The sequence below is a fragment of the Gymnogyps californianus genome, chromosome 4 (assembly GCF_018139145.2).
Source record: "Gymnogyps californianus isolate 813 chromosome 4, ASM1813914v2, whole genome shotgun sequence".
Lineage (NCBI taxonomy): Eukaryota > Metazoa > Chordata > Aves > Accipitriformes > Cathartidae > Gymnogyps > Gymnogyps californianus.
Genome location: NC_059474.1, coordinates 14650808 through 14677296, shown reverse-complemented (window position 1 = coordinate 14677296; position 26489 = coordinate 14650808). Strand labels below are relative to the sequence as shown.

The 26489-nt window shown below is 39.4% G+C and overlaps 1 protein-coding gene across 1 annotated transcript in view; it reads right to left on the bottom strand.

Moving 5' to 3' along the window:
• STX18 (syntaxin 18) overlaps nt 1-25009 on the bottom strand; it is a 73663-nt gene extending 48654 nt beyond the window's left edge. The window contains exon 1 of the mRNA XM_050895310.1: nt 24835-25009. Within this exon, the coding sequence (XP_050751267.1) occupies nt 24835-24996 (162 nt within the window). The 5' untranslated portion in view covers nt 24997-25009. The remainder of the gene's footprint in view (nt 1-24834) is intronic.
• Between the last annotated feature and the right edge of the window lie 1480 nt (nt 25010-26489).

Genomic DNA, 26489 nt, shown 5'->3' with positions numbered 1-26489 from the left:
TTTATTCCAACTTGACTTCTTTTCTCACTGCCTGTGATAGAGAGACGAGTTTCCAGTATGGCATTGCCTTTACCTCCTTGACTGAGGGTCTTTTAAAGAAGGACGTGAACAGCTGAATGTAAAAGGGCAACTGTTACAAAAGCACTGATTTCGAAGAGTAGATTTTTGTTGTCAATACATAAAATAACAACATTCTCTACCCTAGAACAGTTCTAGGATGCCCCCATCAATCCAACCAGACTCCAATTTGCAGTGTTACTGGTTTACTCCAAATACTTTTGTCCGTAGATCCCCCTGTAAAACCTCATTTGAGCAAAACCTGAACCTGTCTCTTCATTCACAGCCAGAAACCAAAGTGTTATTTACAATAGCTTTAACTTTTACTGCCAAGAAAACAAAAGTAATGCAATGGCACACGGACAACATTTTAATATGAGTTCCCTCCGAAGTCATCTCTCTCAAAGACAGAATGTAGGTTACTTTTCCTGGCAAAGTAACCTTCTCCCGTTATCCTCCCCCCACTCCCTCCTTCACACACATGCACCCTCCCAGGAAAAATTTCTATTTCTTCCAGCTGCATCCAAAGCCTGATGACAATGAACGTACTATATGTTCCTCTTACCAGCACCTCAAAGAGAGGTTTATGAAAACCTCTGTATCTAGCAATGCGCCTTAGCAGCAATGGCAAAAATAAGTCAAAATAGCACACATTTAGGACCTGGAGCATACTAGCCCAAATCGATGCTTGCTCTTGCAACATCACTATTATTAGTCAGCAGAAAAGAAGCTTGGATGTGATTGAGGTGAGCTAAGCAACTGTGTAATAAGACACATGAATGTGTATCATCCTAACCAATGCTAACATGGGAGATAAAAACTTCTGGTCTCCTCCTCTTACCCCAGTCCATAAAGCAGAATGATCTAGGAGACTCAGCCAAACTCAAGGCTCACACGGACATAAGAAAGCTTGGCTTATAATACAAACGGGAAAGAAGAGACTCAATGAAGTGCACTTTGCAAGGCCATACAAGACACCTGAAAATACAACAGTCCATCCCTGTCTCCTAGCTAACTCAGCTGTTTACTGTAATAGGCTACCTCTCCCTGCAACGTATTACTCAATTCTGAAAGCATTATGTCTATCTCTACAAAGCCTCAAATTCATAGGAACCCACAACTTAACTTAGTGGGTAGCTTTTTGATGGCATGCATCCACAGAAAAGAAAATACATGATGTGCAAATAGAGAGAGAACACAGAAACAAACCAAAAAAACCTAAGGCAAAAACTTAGCACAGACACACAAGAAGAGGAAGCAAAAGGGTTGGCTGAAATAAAAGGAAACAGCATCTGCACTGAGACATACCACCACCTTGTACTACTGCATCAAGTCTGAGGTTTCAGTCAGTAGTCAACTCTAAAGGGCCTCCAAGAAGAAAGGGCTGTAAACTACAGTGTTACCTTCATGGCTGCTCAGGAAAGCAACACAGTCTCCATTCTGAAATTACTAAGTGACTATAAATACAACTGAGCTCCCAGCCAGCTGAGAGACAATCTTAGGAAGCAAGGTGGTGAAACATACACTGACATATCTTACATTTATTGACAGATTTACGGTCACAAGCACTTTGCAGTGAGAGCACAGTTCAGCTATCCAGCACCTAAGTACACTGAGATAAGATCATGTTAACTACCAGTCAGAAGGAAGAGATTGTGCTTATTCTGTAAACTGATGAATCAGAAAAGCTTCAAGAGACAAAATCTATTAAAACACTACTTTACAAAATGAATTTGAGTTCTGATTTTACTTGAAACAATCTGCTAGAAAGAATAAAACAGGGACTGCTTCCCTCCCTCCCCGCCCCCCCCCCCCCGATTTTTTAAGGCATATTTTATATGCAACATCAGTTTTTCAACAGCTTGTGGCACATGAACATTTCAAAGATGTTACAGTTTTCAGAGGCCTTACTTTTCACAACTTTCTGCTATCTATATATGGGCATTCTTGCAGCACGTAGGGCAAGAAGGAACCATAAAGTAACTAAAACACCACCATGCTGACAAGTCAACACGTACAAACTGTCTACGAGTTTATAGATTAAGCCATAACAGTTTCTAAGTTTTGTGTTAAGATTCACTGTCCATCAAGCAGTTTCATTGTGTCTTGCCAACCTGTACACAGTGAAGAAATCAATGTTACCTCTGTGTCTTTTGCCATAACAACTAGATTGCCCAGGCTGGGCTGCAGTAGCTAAATGCTACTGCATTGCAGGGGGAAATAACAAAACAACTGGATAAAAAATAATTGTGTTTCAGCAGATATGCATATGCAGAAATAGGAGTATCTCTTGTAAGATGGATACTGGTTTGTACACAATTTTCACTCAAGGTTAGAGTAAAATGCTACTGCAGTTTGCCACACCAGTGTTTCACAGCTCTTACGTGAATTCTGTGAACAGTCTCTCATGTCAAGGACAGAGGTGATACTACATTTTCTAGTTTTTATTTGGGTTACAAACACCTGATTCACAGATGTCATACCACTGCTCCACAGTTCTGCTCTACATTACAGATGGGTCAGTATTACTGAAATATATTTCATTCGTATTTCAGTATTCTGCCCACGCACTGGCATAATGTACTCGGGAAGAGAGAAAGGTAAACATGAGGTATCTCCCCACTGGGGAGCTATCTCACTAGCAACTTTAAGATGAAAATTTTAAGGCTATGAATCAGAATTAAAACATGAAAGCTTAATACTGGGAAGAGAATTTACCATAAGGAGATTGGTCAAGATTACATGGTAAATGTCAAGCAGATACCTGACTGTATGAGTAGACGGAACAGGAGTTTGTAAAGCTCACTGTGGCATAGAGGTGAAAAAATAAGAGCAACACTGAAAAGTGAAGGAAGGAAAGAACTGAAGATGGAAGAGAGAATAAAAACAGCAGCAGAATGGCATCATTTGAGGTAAAGAACAAAAACCCCAAAACATTGTAAGACACATCCTGGCTAAAGCAATAATTATATTTTCAGTGTAAATGTGAGACAGATACCAGAGACATAAGAGCTAGCATGTACTTGGAAGAATGGGACCCTTATTTAGGGTAATAAAAACCCACTTAATAAGGGGAAGAAACAACCCCCCCAAACCAACAATTAAATCTATTAGGATGTAAAATATTGTCCTTGAAAGCATTTGAAATAGCCTAAACAAAACACTTCATGCTATATATATGCTAGCAAATAATGTGACCTCATGTTTTTAACAGCATGTTTCACTCCTTGGCACATCAGCATTAGAACCAGAGCATCACAAAATTGTAATTTTTTCCCCACAGAAACACACAACAATTTCAAATGCCTGCAGCTGTAATATTATACCAGTGGAAAAGCATATTGTTGAATGCCCTGTATAGCAGCAGTGAAGATACTGAAAGCCATGATATCTAAACCAGTTTGAAGGTATTTTTTTCTTTTTTGTCCTGAATGTTCTTCAGTCCCCCTTCATAATGATTTAAACATTGTTTCTGCAACAAGCAACTCCAGTGTCTGACACGACTAAGCATCAATAAGCATGGAAGAGACAGATGAAAATGACTAATGATAGAAAAAACAGAGAACCAAAATAAAAACCGTCGTCTAAATAGAAAGTTTTACTAATGTAACTTTGTGTAGTTATATTTAGTTGCACTGTACCAAATTAGCTGCACTGTGACTTTTTATGAAGTTTAAGTAACTCAACATGATTTTTCTTTTATTTAAAATGATTTGAGGAATTTGCACTTTAGAAAATAAAAAAGCATAGCTTTAATGAGTGCATGCATCTTTTTATTGCTTAATTAGTAGCCATTATCAACACTAATTAATGCTATGAATAGAGTCAAGAAAAGGAAAAAGTCCAAAAAGCAAGAGCTGGACAAGAGAGGGGAAAAAAGACAAAGGAAAAATTAATTCCATAGATTAGAACTTCACATGGACTGCCCTTTTCCTTTTTATTTTTTTGTCTTATAAGACAAATGAGACAGCAACAAAAAGAATAAGCCTGCCTTCTGCTGCAGAAAGAAAGTAGAACTCCTCACTAGATATTTGTGGGCAACCAATTTATCCTTCCTGCAGTTAAAGTTTTCTTACCATTTAAATAAACAAGCAACTATTAATTCTGTAATATGTGCTGGTAGAAAAATCAGGAAACAAAACAGTAACAAAGGAATCAAATGGAGCGCAAACGAAGAAGAAAATACCACCAATAAGAAATCAGTGAAGCTAAAATTGTGAGAGAGATTTCAACAGAGAGCTATGATGAAATACAACACACAGAGCCACAAATAAAAGCACACATTGTCAAAAAAAGTAAGAGTTGGAAGTAACAAATGAAGGCAAAAGCAAGCTACTCCTTTTAAATGACTGAAACAGGAGAAAATGGGGTGACTCCTGAAGAGCCACTATTTTTTGCCAAAGTCCAGGGATTATAATATAGTTAATATTCCCTTTAGATTTAAAAATGATCCTACAAGGAAAATTAAACGCATTTACTTGAACAGAGGCAGTTAAAAGATGCATGTTCTCTGCCTGGTTCGGAGCATGTGCTGTGAGGCAGAGGACATACATACAATTGTAAGAGCTGACTTAAGCAATCTGCTTTGAAAACAGTCAACACAAAAATATCCACTGAAGCATAAAGGATAAATACTTTCACTTTTAACATTTCCCTTTCCATTAAACTGAAAACACAGCTGTTTTTTAAAAAAATAACAGTACTGACTGTTTTTTCTCTTAAATTACAAATATAAAGTATATGCAACGCACACAGCAGAAAATCTATTAGGCAGTGTTAGTTGAATGCAACTTCCTAACTGAAATTCGGTAGTTTCTTGCAACAGTCACAAAACAAAGTCCTTTTGCTAATAAGCAAAGAGGTGGAACTGTACCAACCAACTCTCACTTGGGACAAACAGAGAGTTGATAAGGTAATGAAAAATCTTGAGAGAGACTATGAAACAGTCACTTTCCCATTTTTACTGTAACACAATTTTTGTCTATTGTGGCAGGCATTACTCTTTTAACAATTACTGTTAGTAGCCTTAGCATTTGGGGTGAGGAGTGTCACTACACCTTAGAATTAAGATTATCTAGATCAGAGTAAACCCAGTGCAAAATCTAGACTTCTCATTTCACATAACCTACAGGCTAAAGGCATTGCCTTAGTTTACTCTCAGAACATACTCATTTTAGCTGTTGGTCTAAAATGCTTTCGTTTCTGAAGTTCTGTGCAACACTGAAGCCCTATAAAATGAAAAGGAGCACAAGTAACAGATTCAGCATCCTGGATGTAGTAGCCTTTTCCTGTGAAGCTATAACACAATTTTATCACATAAATTAAAAATTCACAAATTTGTATCAACCATCCCTACTTTCAATTACAAAGCCTGGTGGTATGTTGAATGGTAGCATAAACTTCACCAGAATTTCCTAATTTCCTAAATTCTTATTTTTTTAGACAGCACATGGTCCTATCTTCTATTGTAAATCTAGTAATACAAATATGATTGTACAACAGATTATGACATTCACCATTAGCAACAGCTGAAAGTCTTCTTAGCTCCTGATGTGGAGTTAAGGCAGGGAGGAAACAAGAAGTTCTCAGTGCTTTTGTAAATAGGATTTTGATGAAGGACTGAAATTGAAGACTGGATTTCCTGACTTCTGAGTGCATGACAGTCCTTTTTTGAAACAAAACCCCCAGACATTATAGACCAAAAACTACTACGTTTCCTCATCATATACTATTACAAATTTTGCTTTAAAATTACGATTATGAAAATAATTTGATATATTTCCATATTACCTTTTCAGAACACTATCATTCATCCAGAAAACTACTATACACTACAAAAAAACCCAGAAGACAAATATTAGAGAACTTTTCCCATGCTTATAAAATATAGAGACAAAATACATTCAGAATAATTAATGCAATCTCTTGGGCCTCTCAGCTTTACAGTTATGCAACATTTCATTAGATCAGTTTTTTCTCAAGTGTTACAAGGAAAAATCAATTAAACATCAAAAGATTCCTGCTTGTCACATCAAATTTACTACTCATTGGAATAGTATGCCTTATTCACTAAATAAGTGTTGACTTGGAAGTCATCATGAACCACATTCTTAACTAATTACAGCAACTGCTACAAAATACTGATTACTATTAAGAATCAGTAAGTTAAACTAAATGCACCAATTATCATAGCCTTCACTGGCTATGAGATGCCATTCCATCAAAAGCACACCGCACAATTAAAAGTTAAAAATACAGTGTTTATTCTGTCCTTAATCATTGCTCCTCCACTGCTACTCAAGAGATAGGAAATGTACTATTGTAACAACAAAAGTCTTGCACACTGCAGCTGGTTTCTCCAAACTACACACATCTTTATTGCAAAGAATGCTTTTCAAGTGAAGGCTGCACATAAACTGTCGTATAACGAATAAGAACATCATGTTGGCAATGTTGTTATGTCAGACTGTGAACGCAGCACAAAATACTTTTCAGCAAGATGTATATTATGTGGTTTGTTTTGTCTGTGGGATAATATCAAAAGATGCCTGGGCTTCAACTTGGTGGTCAAAGGGATAATCTATACTAGCTGCTACAACTTGTAGCTGTGTATGTATTCTCTAACACTGCCTGTATGGCTGAATGGATAGTCTGTCTGCTCTAACTGAAATCAATAAAATAGTCAAAAAATCTGTTTTCAGCATAGTTTCTAATCTGTGTCAAATACTGGTAATATTGCAGTCAGGTAGGTTTGGGGTTCATTTTTCTAAAAGAGCAAAAAACATCAAAGTTTTTTTTTTTATTTAATCTGAACATTAGATATACAGATACAAGCACAGGGAATAAATCACACAATTTTGTTCAGATTCTTTCATAATTTCATTGTAGCAATATTAAAGACTTGAAAGAGCTGGTTAACCCACTTCTGTTACATTTAAAATGATTTATCCAGTAAACTCTTAGGACTTGGTGTCATTTTATTAACTTCACTGGGATAAAAATGTAGCCGTAAACAATAGGTCAAGAAGTAAAAACTTTCATGATCTAGCAACTAGGTAGCAAAATAAATCCTTTAAAAATTATCAAACAAAACTAAAAATAAAATTAGATATAAATTCAAGTTTTAGACTGTGGTCAGTTGAGGTCTAGACAAAACCCTATGTTTGTTCACTGCCTAGTCTCCAGTCTGCTCCAAGTTTGAAAAGGTAATTGAACTCAGTCTATAATTACTGGATTAGATACAGATGGGCTCTGTACATTTCAGGAGAGGAAAGAACTGTTTTGATTCATTTTATGATTGCCTGTAAGGTCAAACTTTTCAAAATGTACTTTCATCTGTTAAATGGTTTCTCAAAGTCCCAGGGGGACATCTTCAATAACTGATGTTTTAAGCAATTTGAGTCTATCAGATCCAGTCTTTGAATGTAATACGCTGTCCATTTTCTAGAATTATAAATGTGCATGTAGGTTAATTGCTACAACTCATACATATTTTCAAAACTACACTTTTTTCAAACATTGCAAGTTTTACCCAACAACTGTTATGTATAAATATTTGTAGAATTATTTTGGTTTAGTGTACAGAATATCTTTGGAAATATGAATAAGTAACACAAATTAGAAATGTCCTTACTCATAATTCCTTTCCATTTGTCAGAAGTTTCTGAGAATGCTCTCTTAGGACCCAATTTAACAATGTATAAATAGTCCCAAAGAATTCAGTTCACTTCTTACAAACCAAAAAAAAAAAAAAAAAAAAAAAAAAAAAAGGGGAACGTACCTTAATAAAGAAATCCTAAAGAGTACTTGAGAAGACTTCTCTTTTAGTACTTTCTTATTTAAGCCTTCATCCTCACTCTCACTCACAAGGTAAAATGTGGAACAAACAATGAGCATTAAACTTTCACTCTCCTAAGAATTTTTTGCAAAATCTTTTCTTCAATTAAATAAACCATAACTCTGCAGCCTGTTTCAGTACAACCAGGATTTCATCTTGCATCTTTAAATGTCTTGTTTAGTTAAAAGTTCATATGCTCACAAAGGATATCTAGCTCTGCTCTCAGTTAGGGACTCTCAGAGCTACCGTAACAGCAATTTAAAGCAGAAAACACACCATGCAATCAGAAGGCAATATAATAATTTGGTTCATAGTCTTAAAAGAGGTAGGCAACTTAATTCCAAACAACTTAGTATTCAAGAGGTTCAGTTTATTTGCATTACAACATCTTCTTTCTTATAAAATTCCAACAAGAAAGTATTTTTTATTACAACGTACATTTGCGTTTAATCAACCACTGTATCTCACTGGCAACAGCCTCAGTCAAACAGTTATCTTTGTAGTATCAGACACCTATAGAGATGTTCTGCCAGAGATTTAATATTTAAGCACCGGTAATAAGGATAATAGGAAATATGTTAATATAATCTCCCTCTGTCTCCAAGTGTGCTAATGAAAGAGGCTTAAGAGCATAGCAAGTTATCTCATGTAATTTCTGTGATTAACATTTTATTCATAATATTTCAAAGTCCTCCACGTAAGGGACAAAACCTGAAGTCAGAACCAACCACCACAAAGCCCCAGCAGAAAGATGCATGATAATTACAGTTATTCATATGCCTGCTCTAACAAAAGGTCGTGCCTATCATCATCAGGCTGTGCAGAATTCCCACTAGAACTTACAAGTCTCACTGAAAGAAGAAACTTCTTCCACTATATTTTAAGAACTGATTGATACAAATCAGTTTGTTCAAAACAGTTCAATCCATAAAATGCCTGCAAACAAACAATGGGTTTTTTGAAATAGTAGCCCTTTTTTAAAAATAAAAGCATCAGTAATAACCATGTATAAACAAGTAAAAAAAATGGGTTTTAAAGTAAACTTCTGATGCTTATTAGTGTCAAAAACAAACACGCAAATTTACTCAGAAGATAAAATCCATGTAATATTTGTACTATCTTTCTTCCCATATCTCTAATGAATGCTTTTAAATGTATTTCTTTAAAATTGGAATAATATTCAGACTAGAATTTACATAGGGTGCATATGCTTAATTCAATAAAATAAAAATCAATCTTTATTTAAGGGCTATATAGAAAAGGCTTCTTTCCATTCACTGTAAGCAAAAAAAAAAGTATCCTTCAAAAAAATGTACATGCCTTATTATAATTTTATTTTGTATGGAAAATAAGGATTTCAAACTTATTTTAAACTAAAGGATTTCAAACTTCAACACTAAATCCAAAACACAGCACTATACTAGCTACTAAGAGGAAAATTAACTCTATCCCAGCCGAAACCAGTACACAAGCGTATTGTGTGAACCCACAAACCACTCCTGAAACTACTGTAATTTTTCAGACAATAAATTGTGAAGAAATGGTAAAGTAATAGCCAGACCACAGCACCATGCATTCTGTATGCCATAACACAGAAGAAAATAAATACGCTATAAGAAGTTATACTAGGTCACATTTTTGACCAACTAATTAACTCTGACATTTTTTCCTTTTTTTCTCTCCTTCACATTTTGATGATCTCTAAGAAGTATTTCCCTGTATTTGCTGTACTCTCCTTTACATCGTATTCAAAAACATAAGAAACAGTATCTGAGCTCTCATAAACATTTCCCATCTATACTTTAATGGGTTCCACAGTGAGCTAAAAATCTTAGGAATTGGAAACAACATCATTAAGAGAAATAAAGTGTATTCTTACAATAAGCTAGTCTCGCTCACTTTATGGTGTATCACTGTGTCTTTACACAAATCTTTAAAAAACAAAGAAAGGAGATATTCAATTCACATACATGAAACTGAGTCAGTATGCAGACTACAGCAACGTAGTATTATTTAATCAATGAATACCTCACATTGGTTAATGACTCCTTCAGTCTTTAAAAAAAAAAAAAAATCATTTAACTGTCTTTGTACATCCATTCATCCTCTGAAACTTGTGAGGAAGAAATCAGAAAAAAACCCATTAAAAAGTGGTTGCTTACTTCGTGGTAAGTAACTTCTGTGGTAGATAACTAGATTAAGCACCCTGTTAAGTCTAATATGACTATTTTATTTTAGAAATACTTTAACACATTGTTTCCTGTAAGTTCATTTATTATTAAAAATGAAGACAGAACATTCATACATTCGCACAGTCTAAGGTCAGACTGATCAGAGTCATAGGTCGCTGGAGCAGTAGTCTGGGATTTGGAAAACCAGTATCCAATTCTTTGCTTTGGTACAAAGCAGTGTCCCATATGTAAAAAGGAATTCCTGAGCCATCCCTATGCATTAACTCCTGCATTACTTGTTGAGTACTATATGTATTTTGGAATATATGCACTTGACTCAGAGATTTCAAGTGATGCAAAATCTACCAAATCAAGGATCAGCTGAATCACACCACAAATAATGTGTACTTTTTTCAGCACTGTATCTTATTTTTGCTTTTTCATAAGATCCATGAACAAATCAGAGACTTTTTTTCCCTTGTGATCATGTCCCCTAACAAAATAGGATGAAAAAATTTCTCACCACAAAGTAGATTTTTCAGACTTTAGATCATTTTTGTAGCTCTTTTCTATAACAAAACAAAACAACCTCCCACCACCACATTTCTGAAAAAGGCTGACATGAGAACTGGACACAACATTTTGTCATTTTAGTAGTGCTATACACTTTTCCTTTAATTGATAACTCCCTCTATGTTTCATTAAACTTAGATCTTTTAAAAACTTAAGTTTATTTTGGTATTGACTCCTATGTGCAGTATTTACTAGGAGTCGAAGAGGCCAAATTACGCCCTACCATATCCACAGCCAGAATCGATAAATGTCCTACTTACATATGCAAAGGTAGTATCACGCTCAAGAATCTTTGCATATATGTAATAATTTTTCTATATAGTTGAATGAGCCATGCCTCAATTTAAGCCTACATAAAGGAACACTTTCCCTTGAATACCACAGCAGAAACTACAGTATGCATCACACTGTCCAGCTGAATTGACCCAAAGAAAATAATATAACAAAGACAACTGAAGAAAGGAGAATTTTAAATTAATCAAAAATTTGTAGCTGTCACTTGAAAACGGGTATGCAACAAGGTTCTGAAAGAAGAATATCCCAAGAACATACACATCTGTTTAATATTACAAGCCAACTGTCAACATCCTAAGTGAAGTTTTAATTTAATATTTTTTCTTTCTTGATGTTTTACCTTTAGTCAATGCCTCGTGAGAGTATCAGCTTTCTATAAGAAACTGTTAAATATAAAGAAATGTTATTGTAGCATGTTTATAAAATCATAGTTCGAGAACTTTTTATTTTTCTAAAGCCTGACCACAACTTAATTATCTGCAGGACATTCCAAGCTCACAATTGCAAGCTCCAGTTCCCAAGCAATTTTAAACAATATCTACTGTACAGGACATATGGTATTGCAAATACCACAATATGGTAGTGTTTCCAAAAGTCAGCATTAGAGCCTTTAGACATGGTTTTTATTTTCAATAAATATTTGTTTCCCTACTAATCATTAAATGGTTTTCATCACCATTACATGTTTGTCTTTCACATGTCAGTTTGCTATCACCATTTATTTTTAATATAAGTGAACTAGTTATAAAAAAGACAGATGTAATGTATAACATGCCTTATGTTATACATAAAATGTCATAAGAGTAAGCAGTACGTTCCTCTGCAGCTCACACAATGTTTTGCTTCTTTTCCAGGAAAGAGCAAGAGTAAAAGCAAGAAAAAAACCCTTAAACTGGAGATAAGGTAGGAGGAAAAAATGAGACTCAGCCAAAAACTCTCAAAGGAAAGCTGGAATTTCTTTATGAAAGAAATCTCAAAAAGCCTGGGAATTCAAAATTGTTTCTACTTCGTAAGAACATCCAAACCACCTGAAAATAGGCAAGAAAAAAAATCCATGACGCAATTACATCTGTATTTTACACGTCAATCTGAAAACCAGCAGATGATACAACACTTCTAGAACAACTCAGAACTCCAAAAGTATGTTTTCCTCCCCAAAATACCGATACTCTGTAGAACACCTTGGTTTCAACACATTGCTGACAAACTCCCCTGTCTTCCTATCCCTTTAATCAACTTCCCCCTTCTCTGGAGACCGTTTGAGGACTCTGGCTACTTTGTACTCCCCGGCATGCTGCCACCATGGATCCAGTGTCAGGAGTCCCCACCGCACTCATGGTGGGCTGCCGTACAACCTGGTGGTCCATTCTCAGCTCCTCTTTTAACTGCCAGGCCTCAGGTGTTTATTTTATTCCAGAAACCCCCACAAGTCCTGCAGCAAGATTATTTCTAGTCTTCTAAATGTAGTGATATTTTACTTTCACCTGGACTACACATTTGAGGACTTACTTTTTTTCCATTAAAAAAAATAATTGAACTACCATATTAATATTCTAATTAGAGTACTACTCCATATTGGAGCTCTAATAAACTTAGGAGTCAAAGCAAGACCCCTTCTCTTATTTTCAACCATAGACCAACATAATGTTTAAGAGCTTCTGGATATCCTCACAGAACCCTCCACTGACATTCACCTGAAATCCATTTCACACTTGCTCTCCAACTGAGATGTGGAGAGGTGGGAAACACCAGTCAGTTGCATCTTGTACTACAGAGATAAAATACTCAATTTAGAATCAGTGAGATTATATCCACATTCAAAACCGTTTAACAGTCAACCAAAAAACGGATATAGCCAGTGGGAAACGTCAAGCAATCTATTAATAGTGGAAAAGCAAAGACTGAAAGGAAGCTGGATTACATTTAACTGTATCTGTTTTTTGTTTTGTTTGTTTTTCAAATGCTGGACAATACCTACGGAAATGGAATAGATTTAAATTTGAGTAGATGCAGTACATCTGCTTCTCTATTGCTCTTACCACCCTCCATCAAAAGGGAAGGCAGAGTCAGAATGAAAGGGTAAAAAGGGACAACAAACACCTGAAGGCTGGTACCTGATCACTATAAAATGTCATTTTTTCACAGACAGAAGGCTTTGACACACCACTCTGAAGTCAGAAAACTTACATTTTCAAGAAAGTATCCATCATTTAAAATTCTATGCAATTATATCACGCTGTAATATTTTCAACACTAAAGAACATTTTCCCCAAATTGCTGGAAAAGAGTCATACCTCCAATTTTCACTCTTTAATTGCTTTCACCACTGAAGCTATCGTACCAGGTTTTAATATTTGCCAGTCTGCAAAATATTTTCAAGCATGGTGATCTGAAGTTTCAAAGACAGAGCATATAATTACATAATCTTTCACTGAAAAATTATATCCTTTTGTCTATGGTGAAACACACAAAAACTTAATCCACTCATTACCAAAAATCACAAGGAATCAGCTCAGCGTTACAGCAATAACTAATCCTGATGACCAAAACCAGCCCCAATTAGCAAAACACAAGTGTCAGTGCCACTCGTTGAAAGCAATGATTTGTAACTGCTTTTTGTGAGAAGTTGCAAAATATGCTTTGAAATTAGCTGTTCCCTGAGATTAAGAGAGTTTAAACTTTTTTTGCTGATCACACGTGTGAGTCATAGCTAGCATCCTAAATTACAATATCTCCCCATGTTATTAATATTTCAATACACTTCAGAGTTCAAAGCAATTAACGTGTTATTACTCAGAAATTCTGTTCACTAATTGTCACAGAGAAGAAAACTCCTTAATCCAAGTCTAGATTTAGCAGAAGCTAACAAAAGTAGTACTTTTCAAATGTCCAAGAACACCCCTCTCTACCTAACTTAACAAGCAGGATACACCATGCACACAGAAAACGAGAACTGTAGGATGCTGGGAAGAGTCACGAGTAAGTTCTTCGCTGGGCTACTATCCACCAAATTTGTCTTATTTTCAAAAAAGAGGAGGAGGAGGAGAATCAGAACCTTAAAGTTACTAACTTCCAGAGAAATTAGCTTTATTTTGGCCTCACTGCTAATACCCGGAAAAATAAATCCCAACAGTTAAATCTCTAACAAATCACACTGATATTCTTTTGAGTCTGCTTATTTTTAAGTTCATTTCTGTCCCAAACAAGAGATTATATTTTAAAAGATATAAATACAGAGCCCAAAGCTTCTAGCGATGACAGCGTATCAAAGTACTCAAAATAATGAGCTGTTCTTGCTCCAAAATCTTTGATAAAGAACCCAGAGAAACAGTAAAAAGCATAAAAGCATCAATTAAATTCACTAACCTGTAAGTATTAAGTTTCATTCTCACTGTTCCTTCTTCCATTTCCCTTCCTTTCTTTCCTATTTAGATGTATGCTATCATAACCTCCATATCATTTCCTGGTATTCATTCTTTTTTTTTTTTTACCCATATTTCTACCTCTCACGTTAGACTGTCTCTTCTCCAACCTACATCATTCTATTTTCTTCCAGCTAAGCCTGCTCACTTTCTGTTGTCTTTCTCTTCCATTGTATCTCTCCAGCTTTTCAGATGCCACAGGACCCACCACCCTGCCCCTAGCCTGCCTTTCTCCTTCTTCAGAAGTCTTGCTAATGTAACCTATGTTTGAGAAAAGGAGAGGCTACATGTGATAAACCTCAGCTTTCTTCCACTTCCACATGCACTACAAACTTCCATAAATTTCATCCTTATTTGTGGCAAGATGATAAATCAGGAACTCACAGGAGGTGTCAGCTTAATGGACAACCATAGTCGGGAAAGAGTTCGTAGTGACCAGCTATATGATATAACAATTCCTCCAACAACTGTAAGTCAGGAAAGAACCTCCCACAACCAACCTGGAAGGAGGTGAGGTGAGGATGAAGATAACATCCTCAAAATGGGAACTGCAGCCTTAGATACTTTTGGACTCCTCAGCACCACATGAGGTCCAGTTAGTCAAAACAAAACTAATAGGCAACTAAGGAAAGTTGTCTCCCAAGTCAACTTTCAATCCTGCTGTTCAGTTATATTCAGAAAATAATTCCCATGGAGTTAAGAATGTACTTAAAAACAAACAAACAAAGCAGGGGGGGGACAATGACAGACATTTCCACAGACATTTCCCAAAATGTAAGAGTTCATAATCCTTCCCCCAAGGCCAACCTATACCCTCACCACTGTTACCAATGTGAGTTTTGCTAAAACCAGAAGCATCACATGGGGAACATTAGTGATTTGGCATTTAATCCTATTGCATTAAATAAGGTCAGCATTTCATTCCTCTCCAAAAACCTTAAAAAAAAAAAAAAAAAATCAATCTTTCCTCTGCTATTTCCTTAACCAGCTTTTTATGTGTTTCTCCTCTACTAATTAAAATTATCAACTTCTTTCCCTTCCATCTCTCAGGCTAAACTTCTTCTCTAACAAGGATGAAGGAAATAAGAAGTAAAAACAATAAAAGCTCATAATAAAAAACTAACATTAACCGTAATTTCCAGAGGGGAAGAGATAAATCTGAAATATTAGAAAGCAGTACACTATAACTCCCCATTTAAAAAAGTGTAATTTAGAATCGTATTTTCTGCCTAGAAAATGGGGGAGGGAAACCCATGTGCATGTAAACGAGTACAAAATGCAGCACCATCGGTGAACTTTGAGGAAAAAAGTGACTATTCATAACTGTATGTGGGAGAAGTCAGAATTAATTCTAATGACCTCAGCTATGGGCCCAATTTATTAGAATTTACCTCTCATTAAAAAGTTAAGAAGTGAACTGAAATATCACTTGCTGTCCAAAATTTGGCACAGTCATTAATTTCTAATAAAGGCTATAATTGGCTATACCATAAGCAGTATATATTTCCCTTGCATCCAAATATTCTCTCATGGGAGTTATTCTTATGTAATCATTAGAGTCAAAACGATCGTATAAACTAACCTTAGTAAATCAGGTTAGAATTTTTTAGTTTGAGTATAAAACCAAAAACATTAAAGCACACCATTTTAACCATTTTTGGCCATTTCCCTCATAGCACTGGTTAGTATCAGCTATTCAGCTACAACAGAAGTAGTTCACTACGTGACCATGCAGTCTTTGATGCACTGCCATGTTCTGCCATGGACTTTAATGGTACCACTCTCGGATATGGAAGTTTTCAGGATTAAGCCCCATTCAGGTCTATTCTAGACCTGGCAAATACATGTCCCATCCTATAAAAAGTTAATACAGCAAGCTGGCTATTTCATTATTTTGGATATTTCTCAGTCTTTTAAAAAGCTTAGATATAATTTGATACATTCTGGAGACACGAACCTGAACTTGACTCAGAACCAGCAGCATAATAATTACTGTCATATTCCAATAAAACATTTAATACTTGGCATTTTTATTTTCATATACCTTTTACTTTTAGAACAGGGATGGTGTTACTCCCTGCATCAGCAGATTGGTACCTGCCTACCACTGAAGCTACTATATATCCAAAAGTAGGCAGTGGAAAAGCCTGCGGACCTCCCAATCTGCAAGCCAACTCGTTTTTCTTATGATACTAAAATGGTATTAAGTACAAGGAATCCTTTATTTGAAATCTAGATCTAATAATCTACTAATGTTTTTCAAACTTTTTTGATTTGTAAACCCCTAGAAATTTTCCAGTGAGGGTGCAGACTTGTCTTTCTCTACTAGCGCTGTGTACTGACTACTGATTACATATTATAACCAGACCTATTACACAATTTTGGCGGCTGAATTTTATTCTTGGTACCTCTTCAAACAATCCTGAATAGTCTAAAAGGGATCAGAAAGTATATATGTTTAAAAACACTCACTTTTAATTGTGCTATGTCGATAATTATGTCATGCTATTCAAGGTGGTCCTATATGGTCAACTTGGGGGATCAGCTACTGGTTTGGGCATTCCCCATGCTTTTTTAGGCTTTATTAACGCAGTGACAGTGGCAAAGATTAAGCCACTGTAAACACCATATACAAACACTCCTACCCCTTTTTTCTCCTATGAGAATGCTCTAAATACCAAACTGTGCAAAGATGCGCAGGAAGATCCCACGTTTGGGACCAAGGACAAAACATCAGCTCTCCATCTCTTCTAATAGCAATGCTATTTTGAATTATCCCATGGGCTGCATCCAAACAATGAAATATGTTGGACTTACGCAGGCATGCATGAAAAGCTGTTTTACTCGGAGTATGTAAAATAAAAAAAAAAAAAAAAAAAACACAACACAACACAAACCCAAAAAAGCCACCACTAACCTATGTGTAGCCAGAGCAGTACACTATGAAAGTCAGGTGGCCTTGTAATTAAAAGGTTTGCTCAAAATTTATATTCCATGTCATTTGTTCTGGCTTTCACAAGACCTAGTTTTGGAGACAAGTTTTATGTGGGGATTTTTCCTCCTCATTACATATTTGTACAGAGCAGCCGAACACATTTTTGATGTGAATATTGGCCTATCATACCAATTTTTTTGAAGAATCAGTTAATCACCCTACAGAATCCATAACACATAAGTTATATGAATAACAGATGTTCTAGCCTCATGAATCTGGCATCCTTATGCGTTCAACAGCTTCAAACACAGACATTTGATCATTCTGAAATTTTGCATTTAAAGACTTAGAAACATTTAACCTTTCAAATTTTCCACTCTCAAGGATATGTTTTCAGATATGTCTGGTATTGCTTTTGAAGAATTCATGCTCCAGCACTTCATTTTTTAGCTTTTCGCAAAACCTTAAAGAAGAGATCTCCCTAGCAAAACACATAATTTCATTCATGGCTGCAATCAAGTCCAAGAAATTCTGCTTGACCATTAATTTGTCTTTATTTCTGTTAACAGGCTGTATCAGCCCTGATTCCATTTCTCCAAAACATACTGAACAGTTAGCAGTGATAAAAAGTGCTCATTCCTTTACTATTTTCAAATAACTAAGAAAGAAGCATATTTGACAGATGATGTTCCCAATTGCTCATACTTGTCATAAAAAAATAACAGGAAAGGCTTAAATAGTCAGGTTTCCTAAGATTGTCCTAAGACAGGAGTTCAAGTGCTAAACGCCTTCCAAAACTGACAATCTTTTAAAATATCCAAAACTGCAGGTTTAGGACCATGGTAAAGCTGTGAACAGGCATCACAAACTGGGCCTATGCTATATCTGAACTGCTTATGTTTGTCACTGAGCACTTACTTCAAGCCCAATTTTTTTTTATTTAAATATTTTTGCTCTAATCCTTAAAATTCTTCAATCACTTAGCACATTAACTCAGCTTAATCTCAAATCTGATACCATACCAAGGAACTAAGGCATTGGGTCTGCGTGGCAAGGTTTCGGGGGGGGTGGGGGGGGAGAGCTACAGGGCTGGCTTCTGTGAGAAGCTGCTAGAAGCTTTGCCTATGTCCGATAAAGTCAATGCCAGCCGGCTCCAAGACAGACCCACCACTGGCCAAGGCCGAGCCTATCAGTGATGGTGGTAGTTCCTCTGGGATAACATATTCAAGAAAGGGGAAAAAGTTACTGCACAGCAGCAACTGCAGCCAAAGAGAGGAGTGAGAATGTGTGAGAGAAACAACTCTGCAGACACCAAGGTCAGTGAAGACCAGGCGCCAGAGCAGAGATTCCCCTGCAGCCCGTGGTGAAGACCATGGTGAGGCAGGCTGTCCCCCTGCAGCCCATGGAGGTCCACGGTGGAGCAGATATCCACCTGCAGCCCATGGAGGACCCCACGCCGGAGCAGGTGGATGCCCTAAGGAGGCTGTGACCCTGTGGGAAGCCCACACTGGAACAGGCTCCTGGCAGGACCTGTGGCCCCGTGGAAAGAGGAGCCCACGCTGGAGCAGGTTTGCTGGCAGGACTGCACCCTGTGGAAGGGACCCACGCTGGAGCAGTTCATGAAGAACTGCAGCCGGTGGGAAGGACTCACGTTGAAGAAGTTCGTGGAGGAGTGTCTCCCGTGGGAGGGACGCCATGCTGGAGCAGGGGAAGAGTGTGAGGAGTCCTCCCCCTAAGGAGGAAGGAGCAGCAGAAACAACATGTGATCAACTGACCACAACCCCCATTCCCCATCCCCCTGTGCCGCTGGAGTGGGGAGGAGGTAGAGAAAATCAGAAGTAAAGTTGAGCCCAGGAAGAAGGGAGAGTTGGGGGGAAGGTGTTTTTAAGATTTGGTTTTATTTCTCATTATCCTACTCTGATTTGATTGGTAATAAATTAAACTGATTTCCCCAGGTCGAGTCTGTTTTGCCCATGACGGTAATTGGTGAATGATCTCGCCCTGTCCCTATTTTGACCCATGAGCCTTTCGTTATATTGTCTCTCCCCTGTCCAGCTGAGGAGGGGAGTGATAGAGTGGCTGTCATGGGCACCTGGCATCCAGCCAGGGTCAACCCACCACAACTACATAAGCCTGTAAAAGTACAATGAAATGCAAACTTTAATATCCCTGTATACTACATTTTAAATAGTCATGTCACTGTAAAAGTCTAAGGGAGAAAAAAAAAATTGCTGCTTTCGTTTTAATTGACCAAAAAGCACTAACATATACATAATGAATTCTAACAGTCTTTTATAAATTGCAAGCAATGGGAAGTCTGTCACTGTTAGTGTAGCTTTCTTGTAGGGAATCCCTCAACAATCATTTCTTACCTGGTCGTAGTCAATATGTAACTGGTGAACAGGTGGAGAGACGTCAAAAACATTCACCATACATACAGCATTAGTCATCTTTCATTACATATCAGACAATCCAATGGTTGTACAATGCAGCTGACAGACCAAAAAAACCCAAACCAAATAAATAGTGATGGGTCAATGCCGGGGCAAAGAAAATCCTTTCAAAAGTTCACGGCCATAACATTCATCTTTGATTTAGAAGAGCATCCACAGGCAAACGGATCAGTTTTGTCACAGTTTAACAATATCACCAGCAACAGCAGTCTCTGCAACTAGCATGACAATGGTTTTAGATAACCTCGTAACATCCCTGTGCTACCAACTTAGTCTCAAATACAAAAACCTTCATAGGCTCCCCACAGATTGCAGCAATACAGTATACCTGAGCATAAAACAGTCAGCTTTGGAAAAAATACAAATTAATACAGAATGCTGAAGTATTTTTTCTAACACAAAATACCAAGAGCACACAAAATGTATCCTCCCATCTCTAAACCAGTTTCCCCACACAATATTGATTCAAGCCAAAGCTCTGATATTTCACATTCTCTGTACCTACTTCAATCCACATAAAAAATTATGTCAAGTTTGAGAATGTAAAACAGGACTTTATAACTGTATCTCCCAGGTGCAATTAAACTTTACCATAAATACAGAAGTCCACTGCGCAGACACAGAGCTTTCTTAGGAAAGAAAAATTAAATTCAACAGAAAATAAGGAACTATTACAACTTTGCCAGCTGCTTCTCCAAATGCTGAGCACCTTCAATCTTCCTTCTTAAACACCACTTAGAGTCTGTCTACAAAGAAGACACACACGCACAAAAAAAAACCCGTAAACATTTCCACAGTCCGCAGATCCTACAGCAAAACTCGTAGTCCTTCAGGGGGAAAAAGGAAGAAGAAAATATGCTATGTATGGTAGAGAGTGTTACGTCACTTAACACAGTTCAGCCAAGTGCTCAAACACATTAATAATGTGATACAGAACCTCCATGGGATGGGCTAGAAAGGAGAACTCTGATCCAACAGCTGTGCGGCTGCCCCAGGCAGGGCTGAGCACCCTCCCAGCCCCGCACTCCAGCTGTGCTGCCAGCTGTTTGGACCAGGGCTGGCTGCTGCTCCCACAGCTTGGAGCACAAGCAGCGTCAGCACAGCTGTACCTGCAAGAAGCTAGGCGAACCCACCCAGAATATAACATTGAAAGGAGTAGGTCTGTGTGTAGACTCTGCATAAGTATTTCAGTATTTCCATATTTGCATGTCAAATGGAGATCTTCAACTAAGGACTCTGAGTTTGTCTAGTTTGCAGAAAAGGCAGCTGAGGGGCGACCTCATTGCTCTCTACAGCTTCCTGAGGAGGGGAAGTGGAGAGGGAGGTGCTGATCTCTTCTCCCTGGTATCCAGGGATAGGATGCGTGGGAATGGTTCAAAGCTGCACCAGAGGAGGTTTAGACTGGACATTAGGGAGCATTTCCTTACCAAGAGGGTGGTCAAACACTGGAACAGGCTTCCTAGAGAGGTGGTCAATGCCCCAAGCCTGTCAGTGTTTAAGAGGCATTTGGACAATGCCCTTAATAACATGCTTTAACTTTTGGTCAGCCCTGAAGTGGTCAGGCAGTTGGCCTAGATAATCATTGTAGGTCCCTTCCAACTGAAAATATTCTATTCTATTCTGCAACCAAATAAGGCATAATAAAAGTGGTGACTAGGTGTAGGTTATTCAGGGTCTCCACCGTTATCCTATATGGATTCTGACCAGTATCCTTCACAACAAGTTTTAAAGACAACAGTAGTTAACCATTTGATATGTTCCTCAGATTAAACAATAAACAAAAAACCTGTATACAGACATGGAAGACTTCACTAGCTTTTGGAGAGCTTTTTAAAAAAGAAATATGTTAAAGAATTAATGCATCTATCACAGACTACATTTGCAAGCTAAGTTGCATAGTCTTGGCAGAAGCAGCTAAATTTTTAATTGTGAGGCTACAACAAAGTATTTGAAAGTGTTTAATACATACATAATCAAACCAAACTGTATTTGGCTGAAACAAGCAATTAAAATCATAGTTTATTTTACTACTGTCCTGGTTTCGGCTGGGACAGAGTTAACTCTTCCTAGTAGCTGGTACAGTGCTGGGTTTTGGATTTAGTGTGAGAACAATGTTGATAACACTCTGAGGTTTTAGTTGTTGCTAAGTAGCGCTTATCTTAAGCCAAGGACTTTTCAGTTCCCCATGCTCTGCCAGCAAGCAGGTGTGCAAGAAGCTGGGAGGGAGCACAGCAGGGGCAGCTGACCTGAGCTAGCCAAAGGGATATTCCATACCATGGAATGTCATGCCCAGTATATAAACAGGGGGGAGTTGGCCGGGAGGCGCGGATCACGGCTCAGAAACTAACTGGGCATCGGTCAGAGGGTAGTGAGCAATTGCATTGTGCATCACTGTTTTTTTTCTTCCCCCTCCCCCCCTTCCTTTTTTTGTTATATTCCTTTTCATTACTATTATATTTCATTATTACTATTGTTAGTATTATATTTTACTTTAGTTATTAAACTGTTCTTATCTCAACCCACGACTTTTTTTTTTTTTTCTTTCCTTTCCTCCTCCTCACCCCACTGGGAGGGGGAGGGGGAAACGGCTGCATGGTGCTTAGTTGCTGGCTGGGGTTAAACCACAACACCATCTCACTCCTATTCACTGATCAGCATGTTGATAGAAATCATGTTCAGACATGCTTCAGCAACACATTTTTAGCCTTGGCTTCTTCTCTAAAGTCATTGTTTACATAAGTATCATTAATTAAACGCACTCTCCCCCTCAGACAGACCGTTCAGCTCATCCACGTTGGCATTAACTGTTTACTTCACTTGAAGCTCTTGCAATTAAACAAGACACTTTTATCCACATCTTTGTCTTTCTTTCTGTTGCCTGGACAGTGCCCCGAGGAAACTCAGAAAGGACAAGGAGCTCAGAGAGAAGACTGGGGCCAGCAGGAAATAGTAGCTGTGAACATGGGGAAACAAAAGACTAAAGCAGGAGGAAAAGGATGTAGGTATAGCGTGCCATCACTGCACAAGACTACGGCTGGGCAATGAGAAGATGAAGGTGAGGCTACGCTTGAGTATGAACAGAACTTAAGAAAGAAAACCAAAACTGGGAGGAAGCAAATGCAAGGGAGCATTGGTGGTAGGAAGGGAAGAGAGAAAAAAGACAAGGAGGGAGGAAGAAGTGGGTGTCAGTCTAGTCTGAGGCTATAAATTATTTGGAATACAGACACTGAAACTGAGAAGGAGGAACTGAAGTGCAGACCGAGACAGTACTGGCGGCAATGGGGCAGAAGGTAAAAAGCTTTGGAGGGAATGAACAGAAGTCTATGGCTATAGGAGTATCTAGAATGGAACCTAAAACCCTCAGATTTCCTCTTGCTTCCTCTGCTACCGCAAATAACTGTGAAACATTTTGGCAAAGCATCCAAACATCATCTAGTGCTAAACTTTTAGAGGGCAACAACCTGCCCTCAGCATCAGCCCAAGTGCTGGAGTTCTGAATGGTAGGTTTAAAAGTTGTAGCCATGTTGATGATGCAGATAAATGTCAACATCATGCCCTGTGATAAAATTTCAATCCTATTTAGAATCCTAGGAATTTACACACACACAAATTGTGTTAAAAATTAAAAAGGCTGCCCTGTTCTGGGGTAAGACTGAAGGAGTCTGTTCTCTCTAACACCACAGAATGTGTAATATCTTTAGTTAAAATCAGGAGATGCAGTGGGGGAAAAAAGGCAGATCTCATGAACAAAGATCTTGAATGTAGTTTTATGGACTGGTCTGATCACTGCAGATAGATCCCTACCATAGAACTCACAGTTGACAAGTCACTTAAATCAACTTTTTGTAACGGTTAATAATTATATGTTCATTTAACAGGTACCCAGCTTGCCATCCTCTGCTTAAGCCTCAACGTAATCACTGAGCTACTGAACATCAAACATCAAGTGTTATAAAACACATTAGTTTTTAAGTACTCTCTCTCAGAACTGGAAGAAGTACAATGAGTACAGAAATGTGACATTAATACCCGTGCTTGAAAAAATAAATTATTCATAAGTTAGAAAATGACAGAACAAGGTTACTTGTGCATTCTTTGTTTAGTCCTAAACTTGCATATGCGTTCTGTAAGCCTGCCTCCTCAGAGAGTGTACTGAGCAGCCTTTTTCTCTTAGTTTTTCAAAGTGTGGTCCAATACCTTATGAAACGTGTTACTCAAACCTTGCTTTGGTATCAGACCTTTTTCCCTGCCTTTTACTCGGTATGGAGGAAAATAACCTGCAAGAAATTTGTTTTTACAGCATGACTGTGGACTGAGTACCATTATTAATGCTGGCCAGCCTTCAGCTGTGTAATTCCTTAACTTCTCTGTGCTTGCTTTTTCAAGTCTTAAAATGTTCTGATTACCTTTTTACATGTAATTGGTATAAACTTGCACTTTACAGCCATACCGTGTGATAGGAAAAAAAAAAAAAAAACTAAAGACAGCATATATAGTGCAACATTACAAACGCTTATGCTCATATTTGCTATGGAAGCACTCCCTTACGTGGCAACTGGCACGAGGAAATACTCGTGTGAACGCAGGCACGACCGCGGCACAGACTGAAGGAAAGTCGGTTTCGCCCGGTTAGAAGCGTCAGCCCTCGCAGGAAGGGGACGCAGCCAGCAGAGCCCCCCGGGACGGCCCTGCGGGCCCCTGCCGCGGAGCGGGCCCCCGCCCGGCAGGAGCCGCGCCGAGGGGAACGCGGGCGACAGGCGGGCGCGGAGCCTTCCCCAGCCGCCACATCAGCCGCCGGGCTCCCGGCTCTCACGCTGCGCTCCCGCCCTCCCAGCCCACATCCGCGTGGGAAAGAGCTGCCCCGGGGTTGTTTGCGGGCGACTCCGGGGCCCGCTCGCTCGCCCCGGGCCCCCGGGGAGAGCTGGACGCGGCGGCCCGCTCCGAGGCGGGGGTGAGGGGGGCGGGCCGCCCGCGGCGGCGCCCAGGCGGGGCCGCTGACGGGGCGCCGTCAAGCGCAGGCCACCGGCGGGCCCGGCCGCCGCTCGTCCTCCCCCCCCCCCGCCAGCGCCTGGGTGCCCGCCGCCGCACTCACCACCTCCCGGGCCCGGCTGGTGAAGTCGCTCTTGGAGCGGGCGGCGCTCCGCTTGAGCAGCTCGTCCCTGGCGCTGTCCCCCGCCGCCACCCCCAGCGCCTTGTTGCGGGTCTTCACCGTCTTCACGCTGGCCTTGAAGAGCAGGGTGATGTCCACCGCCATGGCGGCCCGCCCCCTCAGCCGCCGGCCGGTGCCGCCGCGCACTCTTCCCCGCGCAACGCGGCCCCGCGCGGCGCGTTCCGCCCTGCGTAGGGGTGCGGGGGAGGCCAGCTCCCCACGCTGCCTTCTCTGCGCTCCCAGTTTAATTCATTGCCGCCGTCCGGCGGCGGGGCCAAGCTCCTCGTCAGCCCCCGCGGAGCCCGCCTGGGCCGCGGCGGGGTGTGCAACGCCGAGCCCGGGCAGCCGCGGGCAGCCGGTGCTCGAGTTCGGGAGAAGCGTTTGCCTTCGGCCTTCGCAGCTCAGCTCGCGTCAGCCGAAAGCAGCGCCTGCCTGCGGGCGCAGCGAGGCGGGAGCGCTGGGGCAGGGCTGGACACGGCTGCCCTGCACCTGGCTGCTGCCTCCGCCTGTCTAATAGCAACTTTGCGGACTAAAATTTATGTGCCAACAAAACCTTGACGTCTAGACCACTCCGCTATGGCGGCGTGGCAGGTGTCGCCAGGTGGTGCTGTTATACGCAGTCTCCCAAGTTTTTAGCCTGGCAACTTGGTCGTGGAAAGACAGGTTAATGAGAGCTGATTAATGCATGTTAGCAGATCTGCACTGGGATCAGGGATTGGCGCTGGTGTGAGATTCCCTTAGGAAATGGTCACACGTGTACGTCCCCTGATGACATATCTCTGAGCTGTATAGGTGGAGCAGCCTTGTTACACCTCGATCGTGCAGCGATGGTTGCTTCTCCACCAGGAAGCTGACCTCCAAGGTCCTCCGATCTGCTGCCATCCAACGCTGGGACAGTATCACACCGGTACCTGGAAGATGTATCACACAGCCGGTTACAATACAGCGCTGTTTGTAATCTAACTGTTTCTGAGGAAAGCTTTGTGAAATAACCTTTGTTATTGAGGCAACCTTATTACCATGTCCTGTGCAGTAGACTAGCTACATGAAATCGTGTTGCATGGAGGGGAAAGCTTTTGACCAAATAACCAGTGGCGGTGTTACATATCTATATATCTCTATATATGCCATATAATGCTCTGGGATCCAGCAGATACCATGTAGTTTTTAACTGTGCTCTCACTGACCAGAGGCACGTTCCCTGAGACAGTCTCCAAAGAACACAATTTCAAAATCCTGCCTCTCCCCAGCAGACTGGAGCTTAATCAACCACAACTATTTTTCCTATCTACTCCAGACTATCAGGCTTTCTTCCCTTGTTGATTACTACTCTGCTTTCAGTGCAATTCTCATCAATTCAGCCTTAGCTATAGATTAGTGGTTCCCTCACAGTTATATTGTGATTAGTATTCATTCATATTTTGTTATTATTCTTCTATTTTAAATTGTGTTTTTATTGTGGTACGGATATGTATTTCTAATTAAAGGAACAGACTGTTTTAAGTCCCTGTCCTCGGTGCTGGATTTACCATGAAAATATATTTAAGGTATTAAAAAAGTGGACAACGAAGGAGATTAAAATTTTCATTCCAGGAATG